Source organism: Engystomops pustulosus, chromosome 4 (assembly GCF_040894005.1).
Source record: "Engystomops pustulosus chromosome 4, aEngPut4.maternal, whole genome shotgun sequence".
Lineage (NCBI taxonomy): Eukaryota > Metazoa > Chordata > Amphibia > Anura > Leptodactylidae > Engystomops > Engystomops pustulosus.
The window spans coordinates 27,685,986-27,713,651 of NC_092414.1; the positions used below are offsets into that span (position 1 = coordinate 27,685,986).

At 42.7% G+C, this 27,666-nt stretch overlaps 2 protein-coding genes and 2 long non-coding RNA genes across 6 annotated transcripts in view; 1 reads left to right on the forward strand and 3 right to left on the reverse strand.

The window, feature by feature from the left end:
* Positions 1-1,870: 1,870 nt before the first annotated feature.
* MYOZ3 (myozenin 3) lies at positions 1,871-14,219 on the reverse strand. 2 transcript variants are annotated; one of them, XM_072145577.1, is made up of 6 exons: positions 13,871-14,219; positions 8,221-8,307; positions 6,601-6,755; positions 6,072-6,276; positions 4,701-4,878; positions 1,871-4,561 (listed from the first exon to the last, which is right to left on the reverse strand). In XM_072145577.1, exons 2-6 carry the CDS (start codon positions 8,297-8,299, stop codon positions 4,375-4,377), a joined length of 804 nt encoding a protein of 267 aa, XP_072001678.1. In that variant the 5' UTR covers positions 8,300-8,307; positions 13,871-14,219; the 3' UTR covers positions 1,871-4,374. The 2 variants fall into 2 exon arrangements, with proteins under 2 accessions (XP_072001678.1, XP_072001677.1); XM_072145576.1 differs by having other exon boundaries at positions 6,072-6,279.
* The window catches only part of LOC140126305 (uncharacterized), an 80,897-nt gene continuing 64,894 nt past the window's right edge, over positions 11,664-27,666 (forward strand). Inside the window, exon 1 of the long non-coding RNA XR_011854793.1 lies at positions 11,664-11,920. This is a non-coding gene — a long non-coding RNA (uncharacterized lncRNA). The remainder of the gene's footprint in view (positions 11,921-27,666) is intronic.
* On the reverse strand, positions 20,516-24,422 carry LOC140126302 (uncharacterized). The gene is made up of 2 exons (XR_011854792.1): positions 23,068-24,422; positions 20,516-23,009 (listed from the first exon to the last, which is right to left on the reverse strand). It is a non-coding gene; the product is annotated as an uncharacterized lncRNA (long non-coding RNA).
* Positions 24,477-27,666, reverse strand: part of SYNPO (synaptopodin) — an 82,529-nt gene continuing 79,339 nt past the window's right edge. For both annotated transcript variants that reach the window (XM_072145572.1, XM_072145573.1), the window contains exon 4: positions 24,477-27,516. In XM_072145572.1, coding sequence (XP_072001673.1) covers positions 26,980-27,516 — 537 coding nt within the window. In that variant the 3' untranslated portion in view covers positions 24,477-26,979. The remainder of the gene's footprint in view (positions 27,517-27,666) is intronic.

Below are 27,666 nucleotides of genomic sequence, written 5' to 3' on the forward strand. Positions count from 1 at the left end.
ACAATCCTTCATCGTGGTAGATGTCCTTTAAACTACTCGAACCCACAGGTAGGGCATGGAATATCCTTTCTAGAATTTTCTCTTCAATGCATAATCTAGCCAGTGCAACTATAAATAAATCTCCTTCAAAGTCATATGAAAAGGAGCTGAGAAGAATCATATTTCACCAGAGAGATGAGTCAAGTTTAGAGGCTGCCAGGGAAGTGTCACTTAAGACACCCCTATCTTTGGTTCTATAGTGCTTGCCTTTGTCATCCTATAAAAGATAAAAATCTCATCTTTCAGATCAATTGAGGGTTGTGGTTTTGTGAGCACCAGAACCAGAGATACAGATTGTTTAGAAATGAGCAGGAATTGGATATTTATCTGCCGCTTCCATTACCAACTAAATATTTATCACCTGTATTTCTGGTTCTGTACCATACATAACCAGTAGCCTAATGTTATTCTTATCTTTAATATGACACCAGAAGCCTGTTTTGAGATCAACCAAAGATAGGGAAGTCTGAAGTGACATTCCCCCTCTTGTCCCTTAACTTGACTCAGGCAAAAATATGACTCTTCTCTGCTCATTTTCCTATCTTTGTCTCGCTACTACCTGTCATATTAAAGGTCAGAATCTCATCAGGCTTGTGGATCTGTGTGGTAAAGAACCAGAAATACAGGTAGTTAAACGCATTGGGGCACATATACTTACCCGATCCCTGTGCGATCCCCGATCCAGACTGTCTGATGAGGATGAAGTCTGCCGCGATTCATGAAGATCGTGCGCCCGATACCCTGCATGTGTCGCTTCCCCACTCAGGTCCGCCAAAGTTCACCTTCTTCTTCCCGGTGTATGTAAGTGCATGTCTTGCAACACAATTTTTAAATTAAATCCCGGGATTTGTCAGAATCCGGATCGTCCGACCCCGCCCCCCCCCCCCCCCCCAATTTTTATTGCATGAAAGCCGGCGCAAAAATCTGATCGCGTGCGCCAAAAACACCTTTTAAATCCCTGTCCCAGCGGCGCAAAACGGAAATCGTCGGAATGTCCGACGAAAGTGTGGTCCGGAGGGCCCTTAGTAAATGAGCCCCATTGTTGGAAATGGAAGCTACAGATAAAAATCAAATTCTCGCCTTTTTTTAAGCTATCTGTATTTCCGATTCTGTAGCTCACTGAACCAAAACATGATGTGATCTGAAAGACGAGATTCTAATCTTTTATTTGATGCCAAAAGCAAGCACGATAGAACCGGAGAGAGGGTTGTCTGAAGTGACACTCTACCTCCATCCTGTAAACCTGACTTGACTCATCTCGGGCAAAATATGACTCTTCTCTGCTCATTTTCATATGTCTTTGGACAGGTAACAGCTTCTCGTGAAGCAACGCAGAATGTGGCAAAACTGACTGTAAAAATTTACCTCATGATAAATCTTTTAGCTGCAAAGCCCCCCCCATTTAAGGCCCCCAAACTTCACTGAGTTTTACAAGTCACAGATGGTGACACTTTTCTTAGTCAAAAGGATCTCCTAAAATAGCCTCCAACTTGGCCACTTTTTTTTATATCCTATTTATGTGCAGGCAGACGAATTTTATGACTGGAGCTATAAAAGTCTTCCTCAGTGTGTTTCTTCCTATCAACATCGGCCAAGATAACCTCGCGGGAATATGGTAATGACTGCATGCGCTATATTTACTTTCATGAGAGATTACTTTTTTTTTTTTTAACAGCATCCGAATATAAAATATTACAGAATTGCCTTGGAGAGCTGGAAATGTAAATGCACTTGCCATAATTTATGTAAATCTCCTTCCTGTATGAATAGCCCGGCAGGACCGCTAAGAGAGAGGCGATAAAATCTGTGACGAAAATGAAGCAGACGTGAATGAGCTGCGACATAAGCTTTTATTGAGCCAAAAAAAGTGAGTTTTATGCACAAAAAAATAAGTTGTGTGCTGCGCAAGGTTTTAGCAGATACTTTATAGTGGATGTGGATTAAGCACTGGAAAATAGGGAATTCTGTCATTTATCGTAACTTGGTGTCGCTGGTTTTGTTGGTCCACTGAAAAGTACCATTGTGATTTTTTATTTCCCATAAGTGCTATAGAAATAGGGATGAGAATGGTGGTAGGTAGAAGAGGCTGTTGTCATGTGTAAGCATGGTTAAAATTAATTTTAATAGGTAAAATTAAACTTCTATAGATGCAAGATACAGAGCTCCAAATCCTCTGAACTGAATAGACTTAGATTAAAAAGGAAAATTACAGTCCCATGATAGGGAGGTTTAGAGTTGCTGACAGATTAATTTTTTGTAAGCAGTATTCACTTAGCTCTCTAGCCCCCTCTACTGGTGATTGAAGTCCACCAGAATGTTTTGTTGTAAAGGAAATCTATAATCAGGAATCTACTTACTGGCTTTATCACTCCTACACTGTATTTTTTTTTATATCCCCTAGCTTATGTCCAAAAAAATGTATTTTATCAATATGCAAATTACCAGCAGAGACTTCTTGGGCATAGAGTTGCTTCTGTGAGCTCCAAGAACTAAGGCTATTCCACGTCCTGAGTAGCCCTGCAGATCTGCTTCCCGATGGGCCCATGCTGTTTGTTAACGCATGGCCCCCATAGGCACAGTGGCTCTCGTTGCGTTCAGGGTAATGATAATAATTATTATTCTTTACTTATATGGCGCCTACAGATTACGCAGCGCTGCACAAAGCATGGCAGGTTGGTGCCTGTCGCCACGGGCTCACAATCTAAACAACCTACCAGTCTGTTTTGGAGTCTGGGAGGAAACCGGAGGACCCGGAGGAAACCCACAAACACGGAGAGAACATACAAACTCTTTGCAGATTTTGACCTGGGTGGGAATTGAACCCAAGACCCCAGCGCCGAAAGGCAGAAGTGCTACTCACCCAACCACCGTGCTGCCCAGGATAGCTCTGTGCGTGCGCAGATGCATCTAGTCGCCTGCCAGCTTCACAGTGGCTCCTGGGCGCACCAGGAGCCACCGAACCTATGCGGGCCGTGCCGCCACATTCACAAGCAGCACGGACAAGCAGGGAATCGGCACATGGAGTAGCCTTAGCCTTACAGCTTACACCCCAAGTTTACTGCCCTGTAATTTGCATTTAAAGGAACACTCCAGTCAAAGGTTATTCATTGTATAATGCCTGGTGCAGGGCCTGAAGGGAGGAGCATGGCTCATTTTCAATGTATTCCTATAATAACCTTCTTGCTCTCCCCTTCTGGCCCTGCGCAAAGATATAATTCATATTAAGAGTCATATTTAACTGGAGTGTTCCTTTAATAAAATAACAATTTTAAGTTCCTTTAATAAAATACTAATACATACATATATACAGTTTAGGAATGATACAGCCATAAAGAATCTACCAAGGGATCTACTTCATTAAGTACATTTCCGATGGTAGATTTACTTTTGATGGACTTCAATCACCACCAGAGGGGGCTAGGGAGCTAATTGCATACTGGTTACTGTAGAATAATCTGTCAGTAACTCTGAAGCCCGCTTCCACTTTTCCAAGCAAGTGATCATAACCCATGACAGTTTCCAAGGGAGGGAATTTGGGACAACAACAAACAGCTAGTAAATAAGTCAGACACTTATATCCTGATGTATGAATAGTAGGAATACCCCCTTTAGAAATGTATCGGCTCAGAAATTGACATCAAAGGTAAAAAATAACTTACTAATATTACTAATATTTTGGCAAATTTTACATGAATCAATTGTGCAGGTAACTACAAGAAACTTTGTAATATATCTTATCAGAGGAAAGGGCTTCCTTCTTTACTTCTTCAGAAGCTTACTGAGCAGTCAGATCAGATTACATAGAAGTCTATGGAGAGGGGAGGAGGAACAATGAGTCACAGCAACTAGGTCTTTACTCAAAGAGGACTGCAAATTAACCAACAGGGAATGCAAATGTGAAACTGCTTTAATATGAAGATTACAAGTCACATAATGGCCACATAGATCAGGTATTACTCCTCATGTAACACACACTCGACTACTGATTTTTGCAAAGTTTGTTAAATGTTGAGGTTCACACATTTAGGGTTTGGGTATTTTTTTCCCCTAATAAATCTATAAATAATGGTCACTTGTATATAGTATATCAAATTATATATACAGCAGTCTCTGCTACCTGCCTACACAGAGGTTGCCCTGCTGGTCCTTTTCAGTGATTGTTCCATTTTTTGGGTTCAGTAGAGTCTTACCAAAATAGGTTATTTTATTTCGTCTATACATATATATATATACCATCGGGGTAATATAGCACAGAAATGCAATGCCAAAATAAGCCTTTTGTCCCTTTAAGAATCTCCATACCAGCACATACATGACATAGATCTAGATACAAGCCTACAAGTCTGGAGATTCAGGGACATACTTATTTGCCCACCCCCGAGGAGCTCTGTTGAAGCTGGGCCTTTGGCACATGAGGTCCAGTCCACTGGTGGATTCCTCAATTTGAGCCTGAAGTTCTTCAAAAATATTTGGAGCTTCACTGCCGTTGACTACGGATAAACTTCCAAAAGGGATTGGCGTTCTGAAGGAGACAGGAGGACAAAGAAGATTAATAAGCCAAATGATCTACTCTCTAGTTTGGGGATTTAGGATTTAGAATTGAAAGAGAACAAATGGTGAACAACTTAAACGAAATGTAAAAAAAAATCTCTATAACTTACTTGTTAAATGTCCGATATGTGACACTGAGAGGTGTTTGCGGGGGAGGTGGTAGGGCCACAGCGGCAGGCGTGGCTTCGTTGACAATGTAGCTTTCTACCCACGGTGAGCGGTATGATTTGGGGATTGCGGTGCTGTTAAACTTCTCATAGGGAACGTCCTTCCAGGGTCCGGAATAACCTTTGGTGAAAAGGATAACTTGACTTAGTGTCAAGAGATGTGGGGTCTAATGCAGTCAAGATTAAGAATAGGAATTGGAAAACAAAAATCCTGTTCCCCTGCGTCATGCATTACCAACCGAGTAACCCCTTCCTGCCGATGCCCATTTTGCATTTAGTTTTTTTTTTTAAAAAAATCCACTAATTTAGAAATCCTCTTTTATTTTTCTGCATAGAGAGCTCTATGAGGTGGGATTGAATATTCCGATAAAACCCTGGTGTCTGATGAGTGGCTCGGGGCTGCGCATTATCTTCACCAGCCCCGAAAATATGAGAACGCACAAAAAGCCATGTCAATATAAAGCAGACATTTGGCAGATGTTAGTTATCGAGTTATTTTACTGTTATGTGTCGGAAAAGTAGAACATTTTGAAAATGGAGAATTTTTCAAAATTTTTGCCAAATAAGGGGGGTTCTTTTGGTTAAAATATAAGCAAAACATATTACCCAAATTTTTCAACTACCATGAAGTACAATGTGTCATGAGAAATCGAGCTCAATAACTACAATAAAAAAGCTATACTATAAGCATTTTTCTATTTTTATAGGGGAGCGTTAACATCTTTAGATTTTATTTTTTTGCTTATGTATTTTTGTATCAGTTCTAGAGAAAAGAGGGTGATGTTTAGGTTATTTATTTTTTTTTTTTTATTTAATTTTTTTAAATTTATTTGCAGATCCCTAGGGTACATCAACCCTAGAGGGTCTGATTATTCCTACCATATTCTGCTATACATCTGTATTACGGTATATGGCGATTTTGCCCTAGATCTGTGACAGTATGCCACCAGCACACTGTTACAGATCTTCAGCAATGTCTTGTCCTAGAGTCTTATAGAGACACCAGGCTGTTGTGGTAACGGGTTGTCGCTCCTTGATCTTGACATGAGGCGCAACTATACCTGCCAAGTTAGGAGCAACACCGATCTTGGATATTGCTGCTGGGTGTTAGCTGCATAATGCAGCAAACACCCCGGAAGTTTGAAGAAGGTTCACACTCTGAGCTCTTCTCAAACATCCTTAACACCACTATGGTGTACTAGTACGTCATGTGGTAATGTGGTAGTCAATAGAGCCCTCAGGGATCGGTGGGTCCCTGTGTATAGGGGGTAACGTAAAAGCACTAGAATACCGTGAGACAGTTAATATAATTACCTGGTGCTATAGCACCTGGATTCAGGGACATCTTCATTTGTAAAACCTTTGGAGATTTCTTGGGAACATTGGGAGGAGTCCTGTTGCTTCCAGGAACTATGTGTATTTCAGAGCGGAAGTTTTCTTTTCCATCCATCCCTTCTGTGCCCGACACATCATTGGCGAATGTCTGGTTGGCATTTATGGCATTCGCATTTCCCCCTGCCTGCTGAGGAGAAATTTATGATAATATGACACAAGATACTTTGTGGGTTGCACCAATGTCTACAAAGCAGATTGTAAGATTTTGTAAATTTCCAATTTTTACAATACCCTGCGCTTTATGTCTCATGCAGATCTTTTTGTATCTATGGTAACAGACTACAAACAAACCTTGTGTAGTCACAAGCTGCAGGCGTATTGCCATCCAATTGTACCTGCTACTGGTAAAATGCATTAGGGGGCAAAAGAAGACGCATAGGACACTTTATTTTTTGTATTTTAGAGGTGTTGGAGTGTACATTTGGAATGTTCTCCTGTTTATACTCACATTGATCTGATGTGTAGGGTATTCAAACGTAAACCTCTGCACGCGCTTCTGCCGCTCCAAGTACATACAGGAGCCTCGATTACGCTGCAAAGAGAGCTCCTCCATCATGACATCTTGGGGGACACTAAGTTTTTTACCCAGGTCTAAAAGAGGAGCTGTCAAAAACAAACAAACCAAAAATAGTCCAAAAATTTTAATCCATACCAACATTGTGACACATGAGGGCGCTGTTTGCCTGTCTATCCCACAAGCTGAATAATGTATAGCCTTTCTTTTTACCAATCTAGATATATACAGACTTTCCTGCTGTAATGAATATAGCAGCACTATCTAACATTTTTTTTTTAGTATACCCCAATTTAGAGGCCAATTTAGCATACCAGTGTCACCAGGGCATTAAACTACAATTCCTCCTTCCCCCTCAGGTAGAATCCCCTCTTTTATGTGAAATCTTGCAGTTTACCTGTAAAAAACTAAGAAAAAGTAAAGCTTCTTCAAAGTCATATAAAAAGGAGTCATATTTTGTCTGAGACGAGTCAAATTTAGAGGCTACAGGTAATGTCATTTTAGACACCCTTATCTTCGGTTCTGTAGTATCTTGAAATGTGGTCCTAAAGATAAGAATCTCATCTTTCAAGTCACATCAGGCTTGTAATTTTGTGATCTACAGAAGCAGAGTTCAAGGAAAAGGCGGGAATTGGATTGGAAAAAGCTCACCGTATGTTCAATACTTTAAGTCAAGAACCACACTCATGATGTGATCTAAAAGATGAGATTCTTAAATTTAAAGGGAACCTCAGGGCACTAAACAACCCATAGGTACTCACGAACTGGGGGTTTAGTGTCCCAAATTGCCTGGAAAAAAACAACAACTTTATTTTCACTGTGTTCCTCGTTGGATTGGTGCATACGCGTTCTGGCAGGTGCAGCAGGCGTATTACATCCCGGCTTCACTGCGCAAGCGCCATAGATAGAGTACACGTGCAGTGAAGCGGCTGTTCTGTCTTTACTTCCCGCATCACGAGAGGAGGCGCCGGTGCTTGATATGCCTCATTGGACTCACATCTAGTTAAATATAAGAGTTATTTTTTTAAAAAAAAATTTGGGACCAGTAGTTTTTTAGGGTCCCAAATTGACGTGACAGGTCCTCTTTAATATGACACCAGAAGTATGTTTCTCTGTACTAAAGAACTAGTGTCTGTCCCATGCAGTCTCTAAACTTGACTCATCTCAAACAAAAGTGACTCCTCTCTCCTCATTTGCATATGGCTTTGAAATAGTTTTTTTTTTTTTTATACCTAAACAGGTGAGATTTCACATATAAGAGGGATTTCTAGAAAGGACATTTCATGCCCTATCTGAAGAGACTAGGAGAGAAACCATGTTCATGCAAACTGTGGTCATTTTTGGAAGAAGCGCATGCACCTTCACTATGGTTCCCCTCTTTTATTCCTGTGTGCAAAAATTGAGCTATACACTATACAAAAGCAGTATATAAACTTATCACAGAAGAGTCACTATTTGCTCCAAAAGTCCCCAATATCCCCGAATTTCTATTTTCTACCCTTTTCTTTTGCTTCGAGGCCCGATGAATGTCAGATTGTTATGACAAACTCTTACCTTCCCCTCTTATTTCCCTGACAATGGCCGACGCCAGGCCTTTCCGCTCCTTCACCAGGTCCGCATACGAGGGAAACATTGCCCAGGCTGCAAATGAGGAAAATTCATTAAAAATTGTCCAAAACAATTTAATGAAATTTGTTTATTTCACCTTTGTATAATATTAACTTGTGTCACGGACATAAGAAAGAGCAAAGATGGGAAAGTAAAGTGGCGTATGTCATCGAGGAGGGATTAGTGTGTGCAGATTGGGGAGGGGGGAGGATTATGAACAACAGGCAGGCAATTAGAAAGTGCTGAGTAAGCAATCCTGCCTCTGATGGGTGGTGACATCACGTTCTGTCTGTAAGTGGCTTATTATAGGGAAATTGCCTATTGCTTTGGTCTGGATATATTGTAGCTGCAGAAATTGGTCACATCATAGGTTTAGTAGCTGGTCTAGACAGACCGCTTTCATAAATCTGTGTCATATTTGGTGACCTAACAACAGGACGGCTGTGGCGAGACTATATTTAAGCATACCTAGCCTTAGAGGACCGAAAAATGGGTCCTCCCTCATACAAGACGCCACTTACTATATACACATGGGGGAGATTAATCAGAAATGTCTGAGGAACTGTTCTAGTTGCCTATGGAAAATAATCAGAGGTCAATTTTATACAGCTTATATAGTTCTGCTTTCAGATACTTCTGCTAAATCTCCCCCACAGACCCTACTGTACTGAACTATCGCTTTCCTTATTGTTAATGGGATTACATGGTTTTAGGGCCACTCTGGTCTGGATCCTGACGCCGGTGTATATACAAAATCAGGAGAGGACCCGGGGGCAGAGAGATCTTCTCAGCTGCACTCACTGCTACTTGGTGTCCTGCACCTATTAATGCTTCAATCAGGTATGTTACATCAGTTATGGTAGCACTCATTGGACTGTATAAGCAGGTTGCGTACAGTAACTCACGTGGCCCAGCCACGGATTGTGCACCCCTCCTCCTAGACATTTAGTTGAGATGAATGTGGCTGCACTTTACGTACATGCTCAGTAGTGAAGTTACTCTGCTACAGATCAGAAGAATAAGGCTCTGGGAAGGATTGTCGCTCACAAGTTAGAACTGCCTCATGCGCCTTGTGTCCACCCCAGAATATTGTTATTGTTTTTCTGCCGTTTTTTTTCAGGGTGCAAAATTGTGGCACGGCCAGTGAATCATACACTTTTGCGGTGCTTCTATTTTTTTCCTGTCTTGTTTCTGGTCTTAATTTTTGGCGCCAAATTGGAGCAGCTAAAAGCTGATCTAGGGAGTTCTATTTCGCCTTCATGAATGGGGAGACAGTTCTAGACCTCATGCGTCAAACCTTTAAAGCGTAACTGTAAAGTTACTGACAAAAAAAAAAATGTGTTAGCACAGCTGGAGAGAGCCTTTTATAACAATTCCAACAATGCCTGTATCATGCGTCTGGCTTCTTCTTAGCCTGATAAATATCTGGTTTATATAAATTTAGATTCAGATTCAGCTAATTCTGATGTGGGTGGGCACTTCCTGGTTGTGATATCAGCTCACCCCACTGAAGTCAGAAGAGGAGAGCATGTTTGTAATTGGCTGATGTGAGGCATGTGATGAGTCACATGCTTGTGACAGCACTACAGGTCCTTTGCATCAAACTAAGTATTTTCAAATGATGCAGGACAGCTATTTTGTAATTGGCCGTCCTGAAGCATGTGAAGAGTCACATGCTTGTGACATTACTACAGGCTCTACAGACCCTCTCAACAAGCCTCCTGTTCTCTCTAGCTGTAGTATATGGTTTCCCATGGCAAATGGAGATTAGCTTTGGGGGCACGGTAAAACCTCTGCTAGCAGATAGCTAATTAGAGAATTGCTTATTTTTGCTTAGTGCAGAGTTAGGCAAAAGTTGTTATACTTTACAGTTGCTTCCCACTGAAAATTATAGCACATTTCCGGTGCCCCAATTAATAAATGCCCCCCCCCCCCCCCCCCAGTGTTTCTAAAGAGAAATATCTTATGAAGAGTAGTGAGAAGGTAATGCCAACTGCAAGACAAGGGAAGTGTCCACCCACTGTGTTTATGGACACATAAGTGCGTTGAGTTGGTATTTTAAGCTTCTCATGCCATCACCAACGGTATCCCCAATTCTTAGAACAATTGGATTTGCCATTCCCTCTTTATGTACATCCAGGTGAGTTAGTCTCTGAGCTACAGTATTTGCTCCCCAACCAGGTCAGTGACGAACCATCACACCCAAACCACTGCTGTAGCTATTACCTCTGCGCTAGCCCATTTCTGCTTCACAAGGCTAACTACCTAATCTAAACTACTCCTCCTAAAATGATTTCTAGGGACAGATTTGACTCCATTAAACAAAAAAAAAAAAATCATATGAAATTAAGCAGAGAAGAGTCATATTTTACCCGAGACAAGTCACTTTTAAAAACTGGGGGGAACTTCACTTCAGATGTCCCCATCTTTGGTCTTTAGCACCTAGATACATTGGGGGTCATTTACTAAGGGCCGATTCGCGTTTTCCCGACGTGTTACCCGAATATTTGCGCCGATTGTACCTGAATTGCCCCGGGATTTTGGCGCACGCGATCGGATTGTGGCGCATCGGCGCCGGCATGTGCGCGACGGAAATCGGGGGCGTGGCCGAACGAAAACCAGACGTATTCGGAAAAACCGCCGCATTTAAAAAACGAAAATGTGTCGCTTGGGAAGCGCTTACCTTCACCTGGTCCAGCTCGGTGTATTCCGGCGCGTTCCGGTGCTTTTCAGCGCAGCAGCGCCACCTGGTGGATGGCGGAGGAACTACCTTCATAAATCCCGTCCGGACCCGAATCCTGTGCAGAGAACGCGCCGCTGGATCGCGAATGGGCCGGGTAAGTAAATCTGCCCCATTATGTCATGTTAAAGATAAGAATCCCATATTTCAGATCACATTAGGCTTGTGGTTTTGGGAGCTATGGACCCGGAGATGTCTTAAGCTGCCTTTATCTCCGGTTTTGTAGATCACAGAACCACAAATGTGATTCAATCTGAAAAATTTGATTCTAATCTTTAATATGACAATAGGGGTCTATAGAGCTCAAGATCGGGGCGCCTGAAGACGGTTCCTCTGCAGCCTCTAAACCTGACTCATCTCAGGGAAATATGACTCTTCTCTTCTCATTTTCATATGACTTTGTAGGAGATTTTTTTTATTGTTAAATAGGCAAGATTTTACATAAAAGAGGGAATTTTAGAAAGGACATTTTGTACCCTACTGGAGGGCACTAGTAGTTTAACAGAGTGAAATCTAGGGACAGTGTCTCAGTTACAGGACAGTAAAATGATGAGTTTGATCTTGGCCGTGGAATACATTATAAGATGACAGACAATGACCTCTGTTATAGTATCTTATAGTATTTTGTTAGATATGAAACCCCCTTTAATTCAATATGTTGACATTCTCTATGTTGTCTCCACAGATCGGGAAAGGTGTATTCCCCTCAGCATTGAGCTGGTCCCAGATTTCATTCCACATTTTGGAACTTCCAGACTTCCAGGACTTCTGGATAAAGATCTGTGAGATATTGAGAATGTGCTTAGCGCTGCAGGCTGACGTCTTGTGGTCTTCTTCATTACAGCAGAGCGTGGAGGGATTACACCATAGTGTACATAACCCGCAATGTACTCATCCCTATTAATAGTAAGTACTAAGGGTTAAATGTCTGCACCCAACATCAATTATAGCAACTTAAGAAACAGGATTTATGTTATAAGGAGCAACTCTAATTCCCAATATATCATTTTTTACCTAAATTGCAGTAATTTTACTCTTTGATGTTAACTCATTTAGCCGACAACTATTTTGACCCCATCTTCCATACGCATGCTATCTCGTTTTGGCTGAGGATGCATGTATTTTCAAGGGTGAGAAGGGAGTGACTCGTCAGGGAGTGATGTGATGGTTCCCTTTGTAAATAAAAGCCATAAGTGTGAACATAGTCTAAGATCATAGGGAGCAAACACCATGATCGTCCATATATCCCCTAGCAAACCGATTCCTGGCTGGTTTGCTAAAGACAACACTGATGGGAAAGTATAAACTGCGTAGTATTTTAGGGAGCAGACGATACTAAAAGAGGATTTTCCGGGCTACGAGTTTCCATACTGATGACCTATCCTCAGGCCGGGTCATCAGTATTAGGTTAGTGCATTTTAGACATCTTGATCTTGCCTCCACCTGGAAGCGACAACCTCTGACACTGAAAGGGGAGGTTGGAAGAATAGCTCAGTTCTCTGTGTAGTGGCCAGGTTGGGTAACTGCAGCGTAGCCCTTATTGAAGCCAATAAGGAACTACGATATTTTTTTGACTATAAGATGCACCTTACTATGAAAAGCAGATTTAGTCATCAAAAAAGGAAAAAATATATTTTGCACCAATTAAAAATTCCCTGTTGGTCACACATGCATAGTATACACAGCTCTCCTACATCTATACACTCAGCTCTGCTACCTACATTCACTCACATGAGCATACTCATCACTGCTATACACACACACAAACACACTCAGCACTGCCATACACACAAACATACTCAGCACTGCCATACACACACAGGAACACACTCATTAGGGCTACACATACACCTATTCTTACCCAGTCCTAGCTGTAGCTTCTTCTCTAAACCCTCTAAGATCTTTCAGTGATCACTCCCATGCTTCTAACATCACTCTCGGTGTAGCAGTAATACAGGCGGTCCCCTACTTAAGAACATCCGACTTACAGACGACCCCCAGTTACAAACGGACCTCTGGATGTTGGTAATTTACTGTACTTTAGCCTTAGGCTTCAATAAGCAGTTATAACAGTGTCGGTGTTCCTATGCTCTGGCGGCTTGTTGAGCAATGTATATTTCTACGAAAGGTACAATTGCGTAGAATTGCGCAATTAATTAGCATCCGTTTGGCTAACAGTCCCCGCGCCGGCTGTGGCCCCCCTTCATCCTCCTCCACGCCCCCTTGGCATGGCGATGGTGAAAAGGAGGAAATATTCGCAATACCAATTACGATTATTCCAGGGCTTCTACGCCACTTTTCTGGAATAGAGGCCTTGATAAATGTCCCCCACTGAGTTTGCCCCCACATTTTATTTTGGACTCTTGCTTGTGCAGCACATTTCCACCTTCTCTGAAAACTTCCCTATCCTACTTCTCTAATTATACCAGACCTTTGGGTGATTTAAACCCTGGAATATGAGCCCCCTATACTCTACCTCTAACGCTACCATATTATTAACATCAGTGATATAAGAAGCCAATAACCTCTGAAATGTGGGAGCACGCACAGACACTAAAAAGTTAGATTAAAACTGAAATCTCCAATTTTGGGAGGTAACGTTGTAAACCCCTGAGCTGCCTCTCTCTGCTTCTTTGCAGTGCTGATTTGTCTAGTTAGTCTGCAGCAGAAATTCAAGACTCATATACCCGGATCTGCTGCGGGTGTGCGCTTTGAACTGCTGCGGAAATGCCCTAAATCTATGTTGAGAATTGACTTTTTCACGTGCGTGTGGAGCATAGAGGGGAAACAAAGTAAAGTATTAGGAATCACACAACGAGTATAATTCTGATTATAATGACATATGGATATGCTCACCTGGTGTAGATCACCTGTAGGTCTTTTACTAAGATCTGGAGATCTTGTCTTTGGAATATTTTTGCCTTTTTATTCCTTATATTATTTTCTTCTCTTGCTCTTGTTCAGCCCTTTCTCCTTGATGGGTGTTGAGACAGTTTTGCCTTATCCCCTGCTGGATTTCTTGTATGACTATCCTGTACCAGGTCTTGCATCTGCTTCTGTCTGTCTTGTTTTATCGCCTCTTCCCTAAACGTTACTTTATTCCCGTCTTCTTGGACCTGTTACTCTCTGGTCCTCGGACCCTCTTGTCCCCAGCCTGGTTCCGTGCTCTCCCCCTGCCTCTGTCTTAGGATATCTGTTGTGGGTCGTCCACTTATGACCTAATGTCACTATTACAGGAGGGTGAGATAAAGTTAGCACAGACGACACTCCAAATGTAAAAACCATCATCTCTTCTTTCTAGTGTGACTTCAGTGTACACAATCTGGTTGCTAAGTGATAAACCAATAATAACTAACATAATATTAATTAATAAATATGACAAATTTTGAATAAGAATTAATTTTTTCAAAGGGAACCTGGCACCTTCACTCCCCCCCCCCCCACCCCAAATCCCAAACAGTACTTCATGCAGCAAGTAACCAAATGCTGACTTCATATATAATCTCCAGCATTACTTATCACACCCTCTCATAATAATAATAATAATCTTTATTAATATAGCACCATCAAATTCCTTAGCGCTTTACTCTCATCCCTAAGATTAAAGGATATCTACCACCAGGATCAGGGATTGTAAACCAAGCACACACTGACATACTGGTGTGTGCCCCCTCTGGCAGGATCCACTATTCTTTTAGCTTCTTATGCCCTTGTTGTTCCCCCAAAAAGGCTTTAATTATTCAAATTAGCCTGAGCTCATTTGCATGATTTTTAAGGCATAAGAAGCTAAAAAAAAAGGGAAAATCCTGCTAGAGGGGGCGCAAGTGTGATTGGTTTACAGTCCTGGTGGTAGATTTCCTTTAAAGAAGACCTGTCACCTATAAAAAAGGCTTACTAAAGTAAGCATCTCCTAGCTCTAGCCCATTTTTAGCAGTGATAAACTGCTAGCTTTATCGGAACCCTTTGATAAAGCTAGCAGACACTGCCGCGAAGTACAATAGGAAGGCCGGACCGTGCTCAAAGCAGTCCGACGTATTCATGAGGGGGCGGGAGTAGTAGGCGGTGCCTGCCGCATTAAGGCCGGCAGTCATTGTGGGCCTATGGAGTGGGAGGGACGGTCCAGGGGAGAAGCAGCGCCTCGGACCGCCCTCTCATGAATACGCTGGACTGCTTTGAGCACAGTCTTGTACTTTGCGGCGGTGTCTGCTAGCTTTATCGGAGGGTTCTGAAATAAAAATAAATAAACAATAAAATTCATACACATGTTAGGTATCACCGCGTCCCAAAATGTCCAATCTATCAAAATATGATAACGCTTATTCCCGGGGTTTAACCCTGTAACAGAAAATAGCGCTCAAAGTCGAAAATGCCACTTTTTCGCTGTTTTGCAACAAATGAAAAGTGATCAAAAGACCAAACAGTCCTCAAAATGGTAGCATTGAAAATGTCATCTTATCTCGCAAACAACTACACCACCCACAGCTCCCTACACTGAAATGAAAAAGTTATTAGCGCCAGAAGAATATTAAATACTGGGGCAGATTTACTTACCCGGTCCATTCGCGATTCAGCGGCGGGTTCTCCGGCGAGGATTCGGGTCTTCCAGCGATTCACTAAGGTAGTGCGCCCATTGTCCACCAGGTGTCGCTGCTGCGCTGAAGTCCGGCGGAGTTCACTGGAGTTCACCATCCGTTGCTGGGTGCAGGTAAGCGTGTGTCAAGCGACAATTTTTTTAAAAAAAATTCCACGTTTTTTCCGAATCCTTCGGGTTTTCCGATGGCCACGCCCCCGATTTCCGTTGCGTGCATGCCGGCATCGATACGCCACAATCCGATTGCGTGCACCAAAACCCTGGGGCAATTAGGCACAAATCGGTAATTTTCGAGAAACCCGACGAAAAACGTGATTTAGTAAATGACCCCCACTGTCTCTATGAACTGCAATTTATTAAGCAGAAAACAAGCCCTCACACAGTTTTTTTTACATGGAACATTACATGGTCCCAGTACTCGGACCCCCAGCAATCATACATTATTTGGACAGGGGGAGAGGAGAAATGTTGCTTATGGGAAACCCCTATAACTTCTCATTACTTTCTGCTTTCTATAAAGTATTAAGCCGTGATGGAGCTGCGGGTTGGAGGTAGCTTGTCCAATTAACCCTTATGAAGTTGATGTTTCCATATTATGATACTCCCATCCCAGGCATCAAGAAGCTGGGATTCTTTCCTACATGAGCAAGACACAAATACACTAATCTAACTATGTTGTTCGACAGCAGAAGTGTAACTTGAAGCTCTTGTGACCCAATAAGACCTGTAACAGGGTCATCCACCCACTATGTGCCACTTACCATACTGGTGTGTTGTAATTTGGTGGAGGGGATTGTGTGGGACCCAAGGGTTGGCTGTGACTACTACACTTGCTGGTAATAGTCATTCACACGTTCTCTGTAGACTGCGGGCCAACCATTGGCCAGCTCCATGGCATATCATCACCAGAATTAGATCTCAGTTGCCTTCAGAGATAGCAGTGAATACTGTGATCATAGGCCGTCTATATTGTTAGGGATCTTACTTTAACTCATGTTTGCTCGCCAGTGAATGGTGTGAAACCAATCCTTAGTATTAATATCTTTATGACAGCATTAATATCTTCAAAGGGGTTTTCCCACGAAAGAAAATTCTCACATCTCAATCCCCTAGTGATGTTAACACAATAAAGATTATTTTAACCCCTTACTTTACAATTTTACTCACTTTTTATTACTGTTTTAGCTCCTATCACTCTCTAGGCTGCTCAGTGCAAAATTACAGGGTGTGGTCGTGGACTTCCTAAGCAGACGTATTATAATCCATCTAGTTCTGTGGGGTGACAATGGGGTTACATTATCAGGGTACAGGTGTATATACACTTTCATCTGGCTTCTGACATTGTGCTAATATCTGACACATAGAAAGATAGTCGAAACAGATAAAAGATGCATGAGATATCTATTATACACTATCAGCTCTGCTTCATCTGTGTTCTATGTGCCTGTCTCCCCCTTGCCCCAGATCACTTATAACCTCATAGTTTGCAGCTCATGATCTCCTGGCAGGAAGTAATTATTGAGTGTCTCTGAGCTCTGTGCAGGGGGCGTGGTTACAGGCTCAGAGCAGAAAGACACAGAAACTCAGCCAGCAAAAATCCAAGATGGCGGCCTGACCCCATGTCATTAATTGCAGGGTCGTGTCTAGGGCCAACTGAAATTGTGTACAACAGGACTGATAGAGACAGGGTGGAATTTTATCTGTGAAATGCAGCATTATTGTTAATAACAGTGAATTAGAGAATGTGATATTTTGTTATCCTGAGTACATATAAGAAACTTGTCTTTGCGGGAGGAATACCCCTTTAAGTCACCAATCACTGTTTGCTCAAACCACACCTTATGTATATATTTCTAAGCTTATTTCTACTACTTCTTATTCATGTGATGAAAGCTGCCAGGCTACTCACTATATAGATCTTGTACAATATACATAACTCAGCAGCAAAACCAATACAATTTTAATTGGTAAATCTACTAAGGTCCTTCATGAGAAACCATAAAACACCATTGTTGAGATCATTGTGCAGGGACATTGTCCCTTATGGACAATAGCTTCTCACAGATGTAAATTAGATGGAGGTTCTAGAATGCTCAGAACAATCTGTTCTACCTTATTTCAAGAATGGCTCTTTAGGTTCTTGGTAATGTAAAGGCCATTATAGAATGGGACACTCACTGCTACTGGCTTCTTAGGACCCATCCATAACTATGAGATCCTTGTGGCATGGAGTATTGTCCTGCTGAAAGTGTCCTTCTGCCATAGAGTGTGCATCCTCCATGAAGCTCGGTCAGAACTTGGTGGGCCCAACCCAGGGCATTGGAATCTGCAAGCCACACTTTCAACTCCGACTCCAACTTTTCAACGTATTTAACTCCAACTCCACCAAAATAGTTACCAACTTCAAAGCCCTGTATTCCTGATCACTGTTGCAGTTCTAACATGGGAGCTGACATTCCTTCCCAGTGCCACTTATTGGACCCTCATAGTCCAAAGAGTGCTCCCATAATTAATTGAAGCATGCATTGTTGCAGAAGACCAGGTAGCAGAGATTGCAGCTGAGAAGTACTCACTGCTTCCAGGTCCTCTCCTGCTGCTTCGCTCTGTGATCTGACTCCTGATGCTGGTTGAAAGCAGTGTTGTCAGGATCCAGAGCACAGTGGCCCCAGAAGCAGGAGAAGACCCAGGAGTGTGAAGTAACTTGTCATCTGTACTGTACTGCTCCTGGGTCCTCTCCTGCTCCTTGCACAGCTTTGCTTTGCATCCTAAAGGTGATGTATACAAGCATCAGGGGGACCGAGAGCTGAGCGGCCCATGACGGAGAGAAGAAGCTACAGTATGGAGCAGAGAGAAGGGAGAAGAAGCTGTAGTATTGTGCAGAGAGGAGGGAGAAGAAGCTGCAGTATGGTACAGGGATTAGGGAGAAGAAGCTGCAGTGTGGTGCAGGGAGGAGGGAGAAGAAGCTGCAGTGTGGTGCAGAGAGGAGGTAGAAGAAGCTGCAGTTTGGTGCAGGGAGGAGGGAGAAGAAGCTGCAGTGTGGTGCAGAGAGGAGGGAGAAGAAGCTGCAGTATGGTGCAGAGAGGAGGGAGAAGAAGCTGCAGTATGGTGCAGAAAGGAGGGAGAAGAAGCTGCAGTGTGGTGCAGGGAGGAGGGAGAAGAAGCTGCAGTATGGTGCAGGGATGAGGGAGAAGAAGCTGCAGTGTGGTGCAGGGAGGAGGGAGAAGAAGCTGCAGTATTGTGCAGAGAGGAGGGAGAAGAAGCTGCAGTATTGTGCAGAGAGGAGGGAGAAGAATCTGCAGTATGGTGCAGGGAGGAGGGAGAAGAAGCTGCAGTGTGGTGCAGGGAGGAGGGAGAAGAAGCTGCAGTATGGTGCAGGGAGGAGGGAGAAGAAGCTGCAGTATGGTGCAGGGAGGAGGGAGAAGAAGCTGCAGTGTGGTGCAGGGAGGAGGGAGAAGAAGCTGCAGTATGGTGCAGAGAGGAGGGAGAAGAAGCTGCAGTGTGCGGTGCAGGGATGAGGGAGAAGAAGCTGCAGTGTGGTGCAGGGATGAGGGAGAAGAAGCTGCAGTATGGTGCAGGGATGAGGGAGAAGAAGCTGCAGTGTGGTGCAGGGAGGAGGGAGAAGAAGCTGCAGTATTGTGCAGAGAGGAGGGAGAAGAAGCTGCAGTATGGTGCAGGGAGGAGGGAGAAGAAGCTGCAGTGTTGTGCAGGGAGGAGGGAGAAGAAGCTGCAGTGTTGTGCAGGGAGGAGGGAGAAGAAGCTGCAGTATGGTGCAGGGAGGAGGGAGAAGAAGCTGCAGTATGGTGCAGAGAGGAGGGAGAAGAAGCTGCAGTATGGTGCAGTGATGAGGGAGAAGAAGCTGCAGTGTGGTGCAGGGATGAGGGAGAAGAAGCTGCAGTGTGGTGCAGAGAGGAGGGAGAAGAAGCTGCAGTATGGTGCAGGGATGAGGGAGAAGAAGCTGCAGTGTGGTGCAGGGAGGAGGGAGAAGAAGCTGCAGTATGGTGCAGGGAGGAGGGAGAAGAAGCTGCAGTGTGGTGCAGGGAGGAGGGAGAAGAAGCTGCAGTGTGGTGCAGAGAGGAGGGAGAAGAAGCAGCAGTATGGTGCAGAGAGGAGGGAGAAGAAGCGGCAGTATGGTGCAGGGATGAGGGAGAAGAAGCTGCAGTGTGGTGCAGGGATGAGGGAGAAGAAGCTGCAGTGTGGTGCAGAGAGGAGGGAGAAGAAGCTGCAGTGTGGTGCAGGGATGAGGGAGAAGAAGCTGCAGTGTGGTGCAGGGATGAGGGAGAAGAAGCTGCAGTATGGTGCAGAGAGGAGGGAGAAGAAGCTGCAGTATGGTGCAGGGAGTCTCTCTTTTATTATCCTTGTCTGCTTTGGGGTCTCCAGTATTATTTTTATTATCTGCTCTGGAGTCTCCACTATAATCGTCTGCTGTGAATGCAGTATTTGGTTTTTGCAGTAGTGTGTATTTCACTTTTGAGTGTTGCTAACCCCTGCCCAAAATCCTTAGATCAGGAATTGAACAGAGGTTTAAAGGTGAATTTCAGAATTTTTATAATATATTATGTATTTGTGGAGTCGGTCAATTTTATCACAACTCCGATTCCATCAAAATGTTTTCCGGCTCCTCAAGTCCGACGCCACAGCCCTTGTTTACCCTCCATCGTTCTCTAGGAAAATCCTAGTTTTATTGTGGAAGGTTATGGAAAAATAAGCTAAGTTAAGATATCCATAAACAGAACCTGTAATTATCTGATGCTTGTGCTATACCATATACAGGAGAATTTGTGCGCTTCCTACAACGCCTGACAAGCCTTGATAATGGATGGTAGGTTCTCCGCTCAGCCGCTCTTCTAGGCAGTAGTGATGGCTGCTTGTTTAGAGGGATTGTGACCATAACGCAAAGACCACACAAGAAGTAAAGCATGAAATAATGTGGTTTATTCAGAAGCCGACTATACAAGGTAAACACAATGATGCAAGCACATACATCGCATCCAGGGACATATACAGGGTGATCCCTTATGATACGGCCATTTAACCAAGAAGAAGGCACTGGACAAGGCCCAGAATGCATTGCAGGCCCAGCCAGCAGATTAATGCATACAACTTTGTTGTGCTTGTTTTGATGTTTTTTTTTTAAATTCTAAGAATATGGCTCAACATCACTTTAAACAGGAGTTTATCTGATTGTTAAAGTGCCGCTAAGATATAAAATGTCCTGTAGACAATATCAGGTCACCATGACTTAAAGCAAAATCTTTAGCAGACCCCCGGACTATAGCGTATTCTTCATATCCTGATGGGTCCCTATTTCTCCTCTTCATCTTTATAAGTCACTGGTCTCCACAATAGGCAAACTTTTTTTTTTAAGTTTTTTTAAAAAAATTTATAAATATAAATTTTCCCCAGTAGAGGGCGCCAAGTTTTTCTGTTTTATTTTCTTTTCCATAATAATTTGTTATTTAATCATTAACAGACATGGAATGATCGAAGCAACTAATGCAAACCTGTTTCATCGCCTTATAATAATCCTAAAAATGTGTATGGAGCAATGCAACAGTACAATAGAATCGACAAAGGTCTGGATGATGAGAATTATTTTATATCTATACAGCTTAAATCACTCTTGAGCAGTACCAAATATTCCTGTTCATGTCTAATTCAATTGTCCAAAATATCTTTTTGAAATTTAAAGGGAAAGCCCATCGTTAGGCTAAAGGGAATTGTCCACCTCTTCATACAATGTTTTTGAGGTCCTTTTAGATTTACTTACATCTCTGAATTTGAGTTTTATCAATCCACCACTAGGGGGAGCTCACAATTTATTGTTAACCTGTTTATTCCCCTAGTGTTAACTGTATGCTGCTACATTTATGTCTATGAATCACATGGAGATTTGAACTCAAAACTATGCAACAAAAATGATATTATCCATTAACTGCCCCTTGCTGATGTCTTCAGATCTCAAAATTTACAGGTTACCTTATCCATTCTACAAATTGACTTCCTAAACCAATTTTGTTGTAAATTACAACCCCCCTGTCATTATTAATTTACACAGATGGGTGCTGTGGTCATCTCCTGTGTATTGTAGGTGCTGACATGTAGTAGACGGTGGTAATTTCCATTTTGGACAATTTTCTTATTTTGGCTATTAATGCCTCATCGCCTCTCATAGATGTTTATATAGACATCCGTAATGTGTGTTGTCCGAATATCTGCGACACGAGTGCCTCAGATACTTGGCTCCGCCGTTAAAGGTTACAGGACTAAGAATAGAAAGAAGAAACTTCATCACGGAGAGACATTTCCACCTGGAACTATCTGAGGGCCATCAACTTCTTCCATAGTAATGTGGGGGATAGAGGAAAAGTGGGAGTGACCAACATGGAGAGTTCCACTAGAGGTTGTTGTGGCCTCCTTGTACTCAGATCAGTTCCCCCTGTTCTGCTTAGCTCTCCCTGCTCTATACCATACTGCCTGCAGATAGGACGCTATGTACAATCTGCTCAGCTCATCCTGCTCCATAACATGCTCCCTGCGGATAGGACACTATGTACAATCTGCTCAGCTCCTCCTGCTCTATAACATACTGCCTGCAGATAGGACGCTATGTACAATCTGCTCAGCTCATCCTGCTCTATAACATGCTCCCTGCGGATAGGACACTATGTACAATCTGCTCAGCTCCTCCTGCTCTATAACATACTGCCTGCAGATAGGACGCTATGTACAATCTGCTCAGCTCATCCTGCTCTATAACATGCTCCCTGCGGATAGGACACTATGTACAATCTGCTCAGCTCCTCCTGGTCCATAAGATGCTGCCTGCAGATAGGACACTATGTACAATCTGCTCAGCTCCCCCTGCTCTATAACATGCTGCCTGCAGAGAGGACACTATATACAATCTGCTCAGCTCCTCCTGCTCTATAACATGCTGCCTGCAGATATATCACTGCGGGTAATTTATCATAGTTTTTTTTTGTCTATGTTTTGTGTTGTTTTGGTGCAGTTGTGGTTCCAATGCTGTTTCCATTGCGCCAAATGAACATAGGACAATGCTAAGTCACTTTGACATAGACCTGCTTTGCACCAAATTCATTAAGTGTATAGAATAGTTTTCAAGATTGGACTGAATTCATGATTTACATTTTCTTTTTTGGAGCAAGCTTAGGCACTAATTGTCGCCAGTCCCTACCCTGGTCTATGTTATATGACTTTATGCAACTGTAGCTAACAACCCACATGGCATAAGACACTGGCAGCAGATTTATCAAGGGCCTCTGCCTTTAGTGAATCTGATGGAAGCCGAACTCCGATATAGAACTGTCGTAAGGAGCAGCCTACTGATAAATTACCTCCACTATGTACAATGTGCTCAGCTCCTCCTGTTCTATAACATGCTACCTACAGATAGGACACTATGTACAATCTGCTCAGCTCCTCCTGTTCTATAACATGCTACCTACAGATAGGACACTATGTACAATCTGCTCAGCTCCTCCTGCTCTATAACATGCTGCCTGCAGATAGGACACTATGTACAATCTGCTCAGCTCCTCCTGATCTATCAAATGCTGCATGCAGATGGGACACTTTTTGCAATATGTTCTGCGCCTCCCTCTTTCTAACATGTTACCTGCAGATAGGACACTACGTACAATCTGCTCCGCTCCTGCTTCTTTATAACATCGGCCTGCAGATAGGATGCTATGTACAATCTGCTCCGCTCCTGCTGCTCTATAACTTGCTGCCTGCTGATAGTAAACTATTTACAATCTGTTCTGCGCCTCCTTCTTCATAACATGCTGCCTGCATATAGGACACTGAGTACAATTTGCTCCGCTCCTGCTTCTTTATAATGTGCTGCCTGCAGATGGGACACTATCCCCAATATGCTCAGCTCCTCTTTCTCTATAAGATGTTGCCTGCAGTAAGGATACTACAAATAATCTGAACAGCTCCTCCTGCTCTATAACATACGTCGTTCATATAGGACACTATGTATAATCTTCTCAGATTCTCCTGCTCTATAACATGCAGATTTTTACAGCATGATCAGAAATGCCATTTCCCTTCAAATGTCGTAAACCCCCACAAAATGACCATTTCCCTGAGAAAACCACCTCTGATCTCACACTTTTCTTTCAGAATTGCAATCAGAATTTTTGTGTGACAGGTTTTCAATTCGTTTTGTTAAATCACCCATACGTAGATGAGTTTTGCGTGGTCGTCACATAAAGGTATCTCTATAAACGCAGACACATGCGGCCTTAGTTAAACCACTTGAAACCCCTGGGACTCTCATTAGGAGCAGGTTTCCAGACTTTGAGACTCCTAGTAATGATCTGTAAAAATAATATATGTATTTTCACATTGCAATTGACAACTTACTCCTCCTGACCTCCAGGGTCAAATAACTTCCCTTCCTGCCACTCACGTGCACAAAGTTTTGGTCCGAAATCTTGTGTATAAGGAAAACATATATAGAGCTCTATAGGAAATGACCACAGTTGAAAACTATTTGTTTTCTGTTAATTCCTAATTTCTTTTATCCTTTTAGCATTTTGACCTCAGCTTATTTTAATACAGAGATCCCTGTATAGATAAAAATGGCAGTAGAGAGTTTACTTTCCATACTTTACAGGGGTTATACATTAAAAAATGCCACCCAGTGGCAGGTCATCAATATATTTTACTGGGAAAGCATTTTAAATTCAATATTGAGAAATAAGCATTGAGCTCCCCCTAGTGGCGATAAAAAGTAACCAGTATTTTTTATATCTTGTTTCTGCAGTGAATTGGAGATTTGTATCAGACGGGCTCTGAATAAAAGACACACACACATATATATATATGAAGAAAATGATCAGCACATGATATTGGCCCTTAAAATAAAATAATAATATAAAGTGGGAATCCATTTTTCATGTGAACACAAGAAACTTGTATAATATTGGGTCCAGGTCATCTGTGATTTTTATTTTACCCCATATGGAAACACTGATGTCCGGGTTACATAAAATTTAACTTAATATGATCCCCATTCCCATGACGCTCCTGTTGATACCCCTTTAACAATCGGTGCATTAAAGTGATGTTGAGCAGCATCCTGCATTAGACCCGCTGGTGGTCCGTATCTGCATCCAATGAAGGTCTCGAATAAGCGCCACCCATATGATACAACATGATCCAAACCTGCGTCTCAGTGCATTGGTATAAGCCCACCTACCTAATCCTACATGTCTTTCTCCTGGGCATTTGCTTTATTTTGTTGAGGGGGGGTAAAGGACCACGAACTAAAGTGCATAGTTGCCATATATACGTGTATATAATTAATAGTAGCATTCACAAATATAGAAAAGTATACAAAGTTGTAGATATTATAATGGAGAAAGTTCCATTCGGGTCATTCGGTATCTGTACTGGTAACATTCGTTAACCTTTACATGGCGGCCTGTATATACACTTACAATGGTGGCTTTCTTTCATTCATTACTTGTGGTCCTGTAAACCGTGTACTTACTGTAGCTTTAGCTTTTCCAAAATTATACTTATCCCTCACTGGATATAGGAAATACTGGATCAGGGCTAGGCTACAAGGCGGACTGTATGAGCCAATTCTGAAGGGTTCTCATCAGTGTCTCAGAATCATTTATCTGACTTTACTTTAGGAAATGGATCCGAGAAGCCTCCATGTTAAAAGAAATCTACCATGTAATACAGAGACTCATAGATCCAGGCACTGTGACTGTGATAATCTTCTTACATTTGTTATCCAGGGCCTCCTTCCTTCTAAAATCAACTTTTAAAAATTATTCTAATGAGTCTGAAGGGCTCTGAGGGGTGTTACTAGAGCCCCTCTGTACTGAAACTTCACAAGCTGTTAAACTATGCAGCAGACAAACTGGAGTAGGCATGGGAGTGTAAAAGCCTGTAAAGCTACAAGAGGGAGGTCCATTGGTAACGTCTCCTCTGAGAGTAAGTGTCCCTGGTTTATCATTATGGTTGGTTGATTTCCTTTAAGCTCTCTAGCTGTAGGGTATGTACACCCCCAGACACAATTTTGCTAGGGGCCCAAGAGACCAAGAGATCCACCCCTTTTCTTGACATTGAGATGTTTTTGTATGAAACCAATGGGTGGCCAATAATAGGGAGCCATAGAGATGTTGTCCCATCCAAATTGCACCTCAATAATTTACAGACATTTGTGATATAAAGTCAGTACTTTAGGCCCACATGGAAACTTAAGGAGGTAGAATCACAAAATAAAGAGGATGATAAACGTATCATTGCTGTGGACCCTTACATTCCCTTGAGAATGGGTCCGAAGTAGAGATGAGCAGTCATGAATGTTAAGCTTGGGTTCAGGGTTTGGTGGCATTCCACCAGACCTGGGCATATTGCCAATCCGGCCCCAAGCAACTAACCATGTCTATGATTGCGAACCAATCCGGCAATATGTCCGTGTCTGGCGGAACGCTCATCGCCAATCCCAGGCTCTTACAACCCTACATATTTGGTGGTCGTGGATCCATGTGACCAAAGTGAAATCAGCCTTGTAGCTTAGCCCTTACAGATAGAACTTTAGAGATACTTTCACATCCTTGCATTCTGTACCGTCACATTCATAAATCCAGAATTCTCTTTCTTTAACCATTCGTGAAATTTTGTCCTTGCGGTTTCCATTTTGGTCTATATTGAAGCCTAGTGTCCTCTCCTGGTAATGGAAAGTCATCAGCCACAGTAGTGCATTGATATATGTGCAGTGAAGAGCCTATGCAGAGAATACTGAGAGGTTTATATCAGTGCAAAGGCAGCGGTCTAGTCTCTTCCCCCTCCCAAATATCGTCCTGTTACCAGGCAGTAAATCGGAAACCTCAAACCAGCGAGCCTCCAAGTGGCTTCCAAAAGATCTGCCAGGAAAATAGAGGCATCCTATGGTGAATTTTTGGTATCTATCCAAGAAAAACAAAAACTTACCAAAAATATTCCAAGTTAATGTCTCAGCATCTTATTCCCTCAGCTGTAGATTACTTCTCATACAGTAAAAGTAATCACCGGATCATTAACAAAAAAAACATCTTCAAGAAAAATCATATTAAAGACGATTCCGAAGAAATATCATACAAAAAAAAAAATCACGTTTTCAAAAAATTATTTTTTTGAATGGTCCAAATTCTTTACAAAAACCATCATTGTATTCACAGGGAGGGGAAATATGGCGCAGCGTCTTCTGCTGAGCTTTGCTCTTTGATGTCCAATCTGAAAGTTCAAATTGAGATTTTTTTTTTGTAATCATTGGCAGTGTGGGACGTGTTAGACATTTTGGGCTCCTTTCGATGAGCTGGTCTACTCCAGAGAAGGGTAGAATAATTTATGGGGTGTATGGGAAAGGGGAGCTGGAAGGTAGACTCTCTCTCTTCAGCCGAAGGCTCCCATACCACCCCCTCGGGGAGAATGGATAGCTCCGGAATCCGGGAGATTTGGCTCCGGAATCTTCTGACTCTATAGAAATGTCAGATCCAGTTGGAGATCTTCTGCCTCTTGGTGTTGCGGGCAGAGAAGATCCGTTTCCTACAGTGGGGCTCCAAGGTGTGCTGATATGAAGAGGGGATTGTGGACTGGTAACCCCCCATGGTGAAGTGCTCTTCCGCTTTGCTGCATTGATGATATTACGAGCAAGTAAAGCTTTCATTTGCTTCCCGGCCTTGAGGTCATTCTCCATTCTTAGAGGTGATGGAGACTGGGAGCGGTCGCTCCAGGCAGGAGACATGGAGCGTGGTGGTGGAGGACTTCGAATGACTTCATCGTAGCTTTGTGGTGATGCTGAAGAATTTCCCCAGCCGTCCAATGATCCCCTATGGTGAAGTGCTCGGTTGTATGAAGGTCCAGCCACAAATTCCCTTGGTTTCTGTGAATGAAGTATATGTAGTACAATGTTACTATAGAATTACCTTCATACAGAAGTTACACCAATGTTGTTCCTACATCACCACTTTTAATGGAGAGTCCTATTTACTGTAGAAGCTGCTTCTTGGAATTGAGTACTACTGCTTAGCTT

What these genes read in the sequence shown, in the direction of transcription:
- MYOZ3 (XM_072145576.1), bottom strand. Translation starts at nt 8,299, where the DNA reads ATGTTTCCCTCGTATGCGGACCTGGTGAAGGAGCGGAAAGGCCTGGCG. An exon ending in ACCCTACACATCAGATCAAT is followed by an intron (nt 6,280 to 6,600) that starts GTGAGTATAAAC and finishes ATTTCTCCTCAG; the next exon opens with CAGGCAGGGGGAAATGCGAA. An exon ending in TCCAGGTGCTATAGCACCAG is followed by an intron (nt 4,879 to 6,071) that starts GTAATTATATTA and finishes TTTTCACCAAAG; the next exon opens with GTTATTCCGGACCCTGGAAG.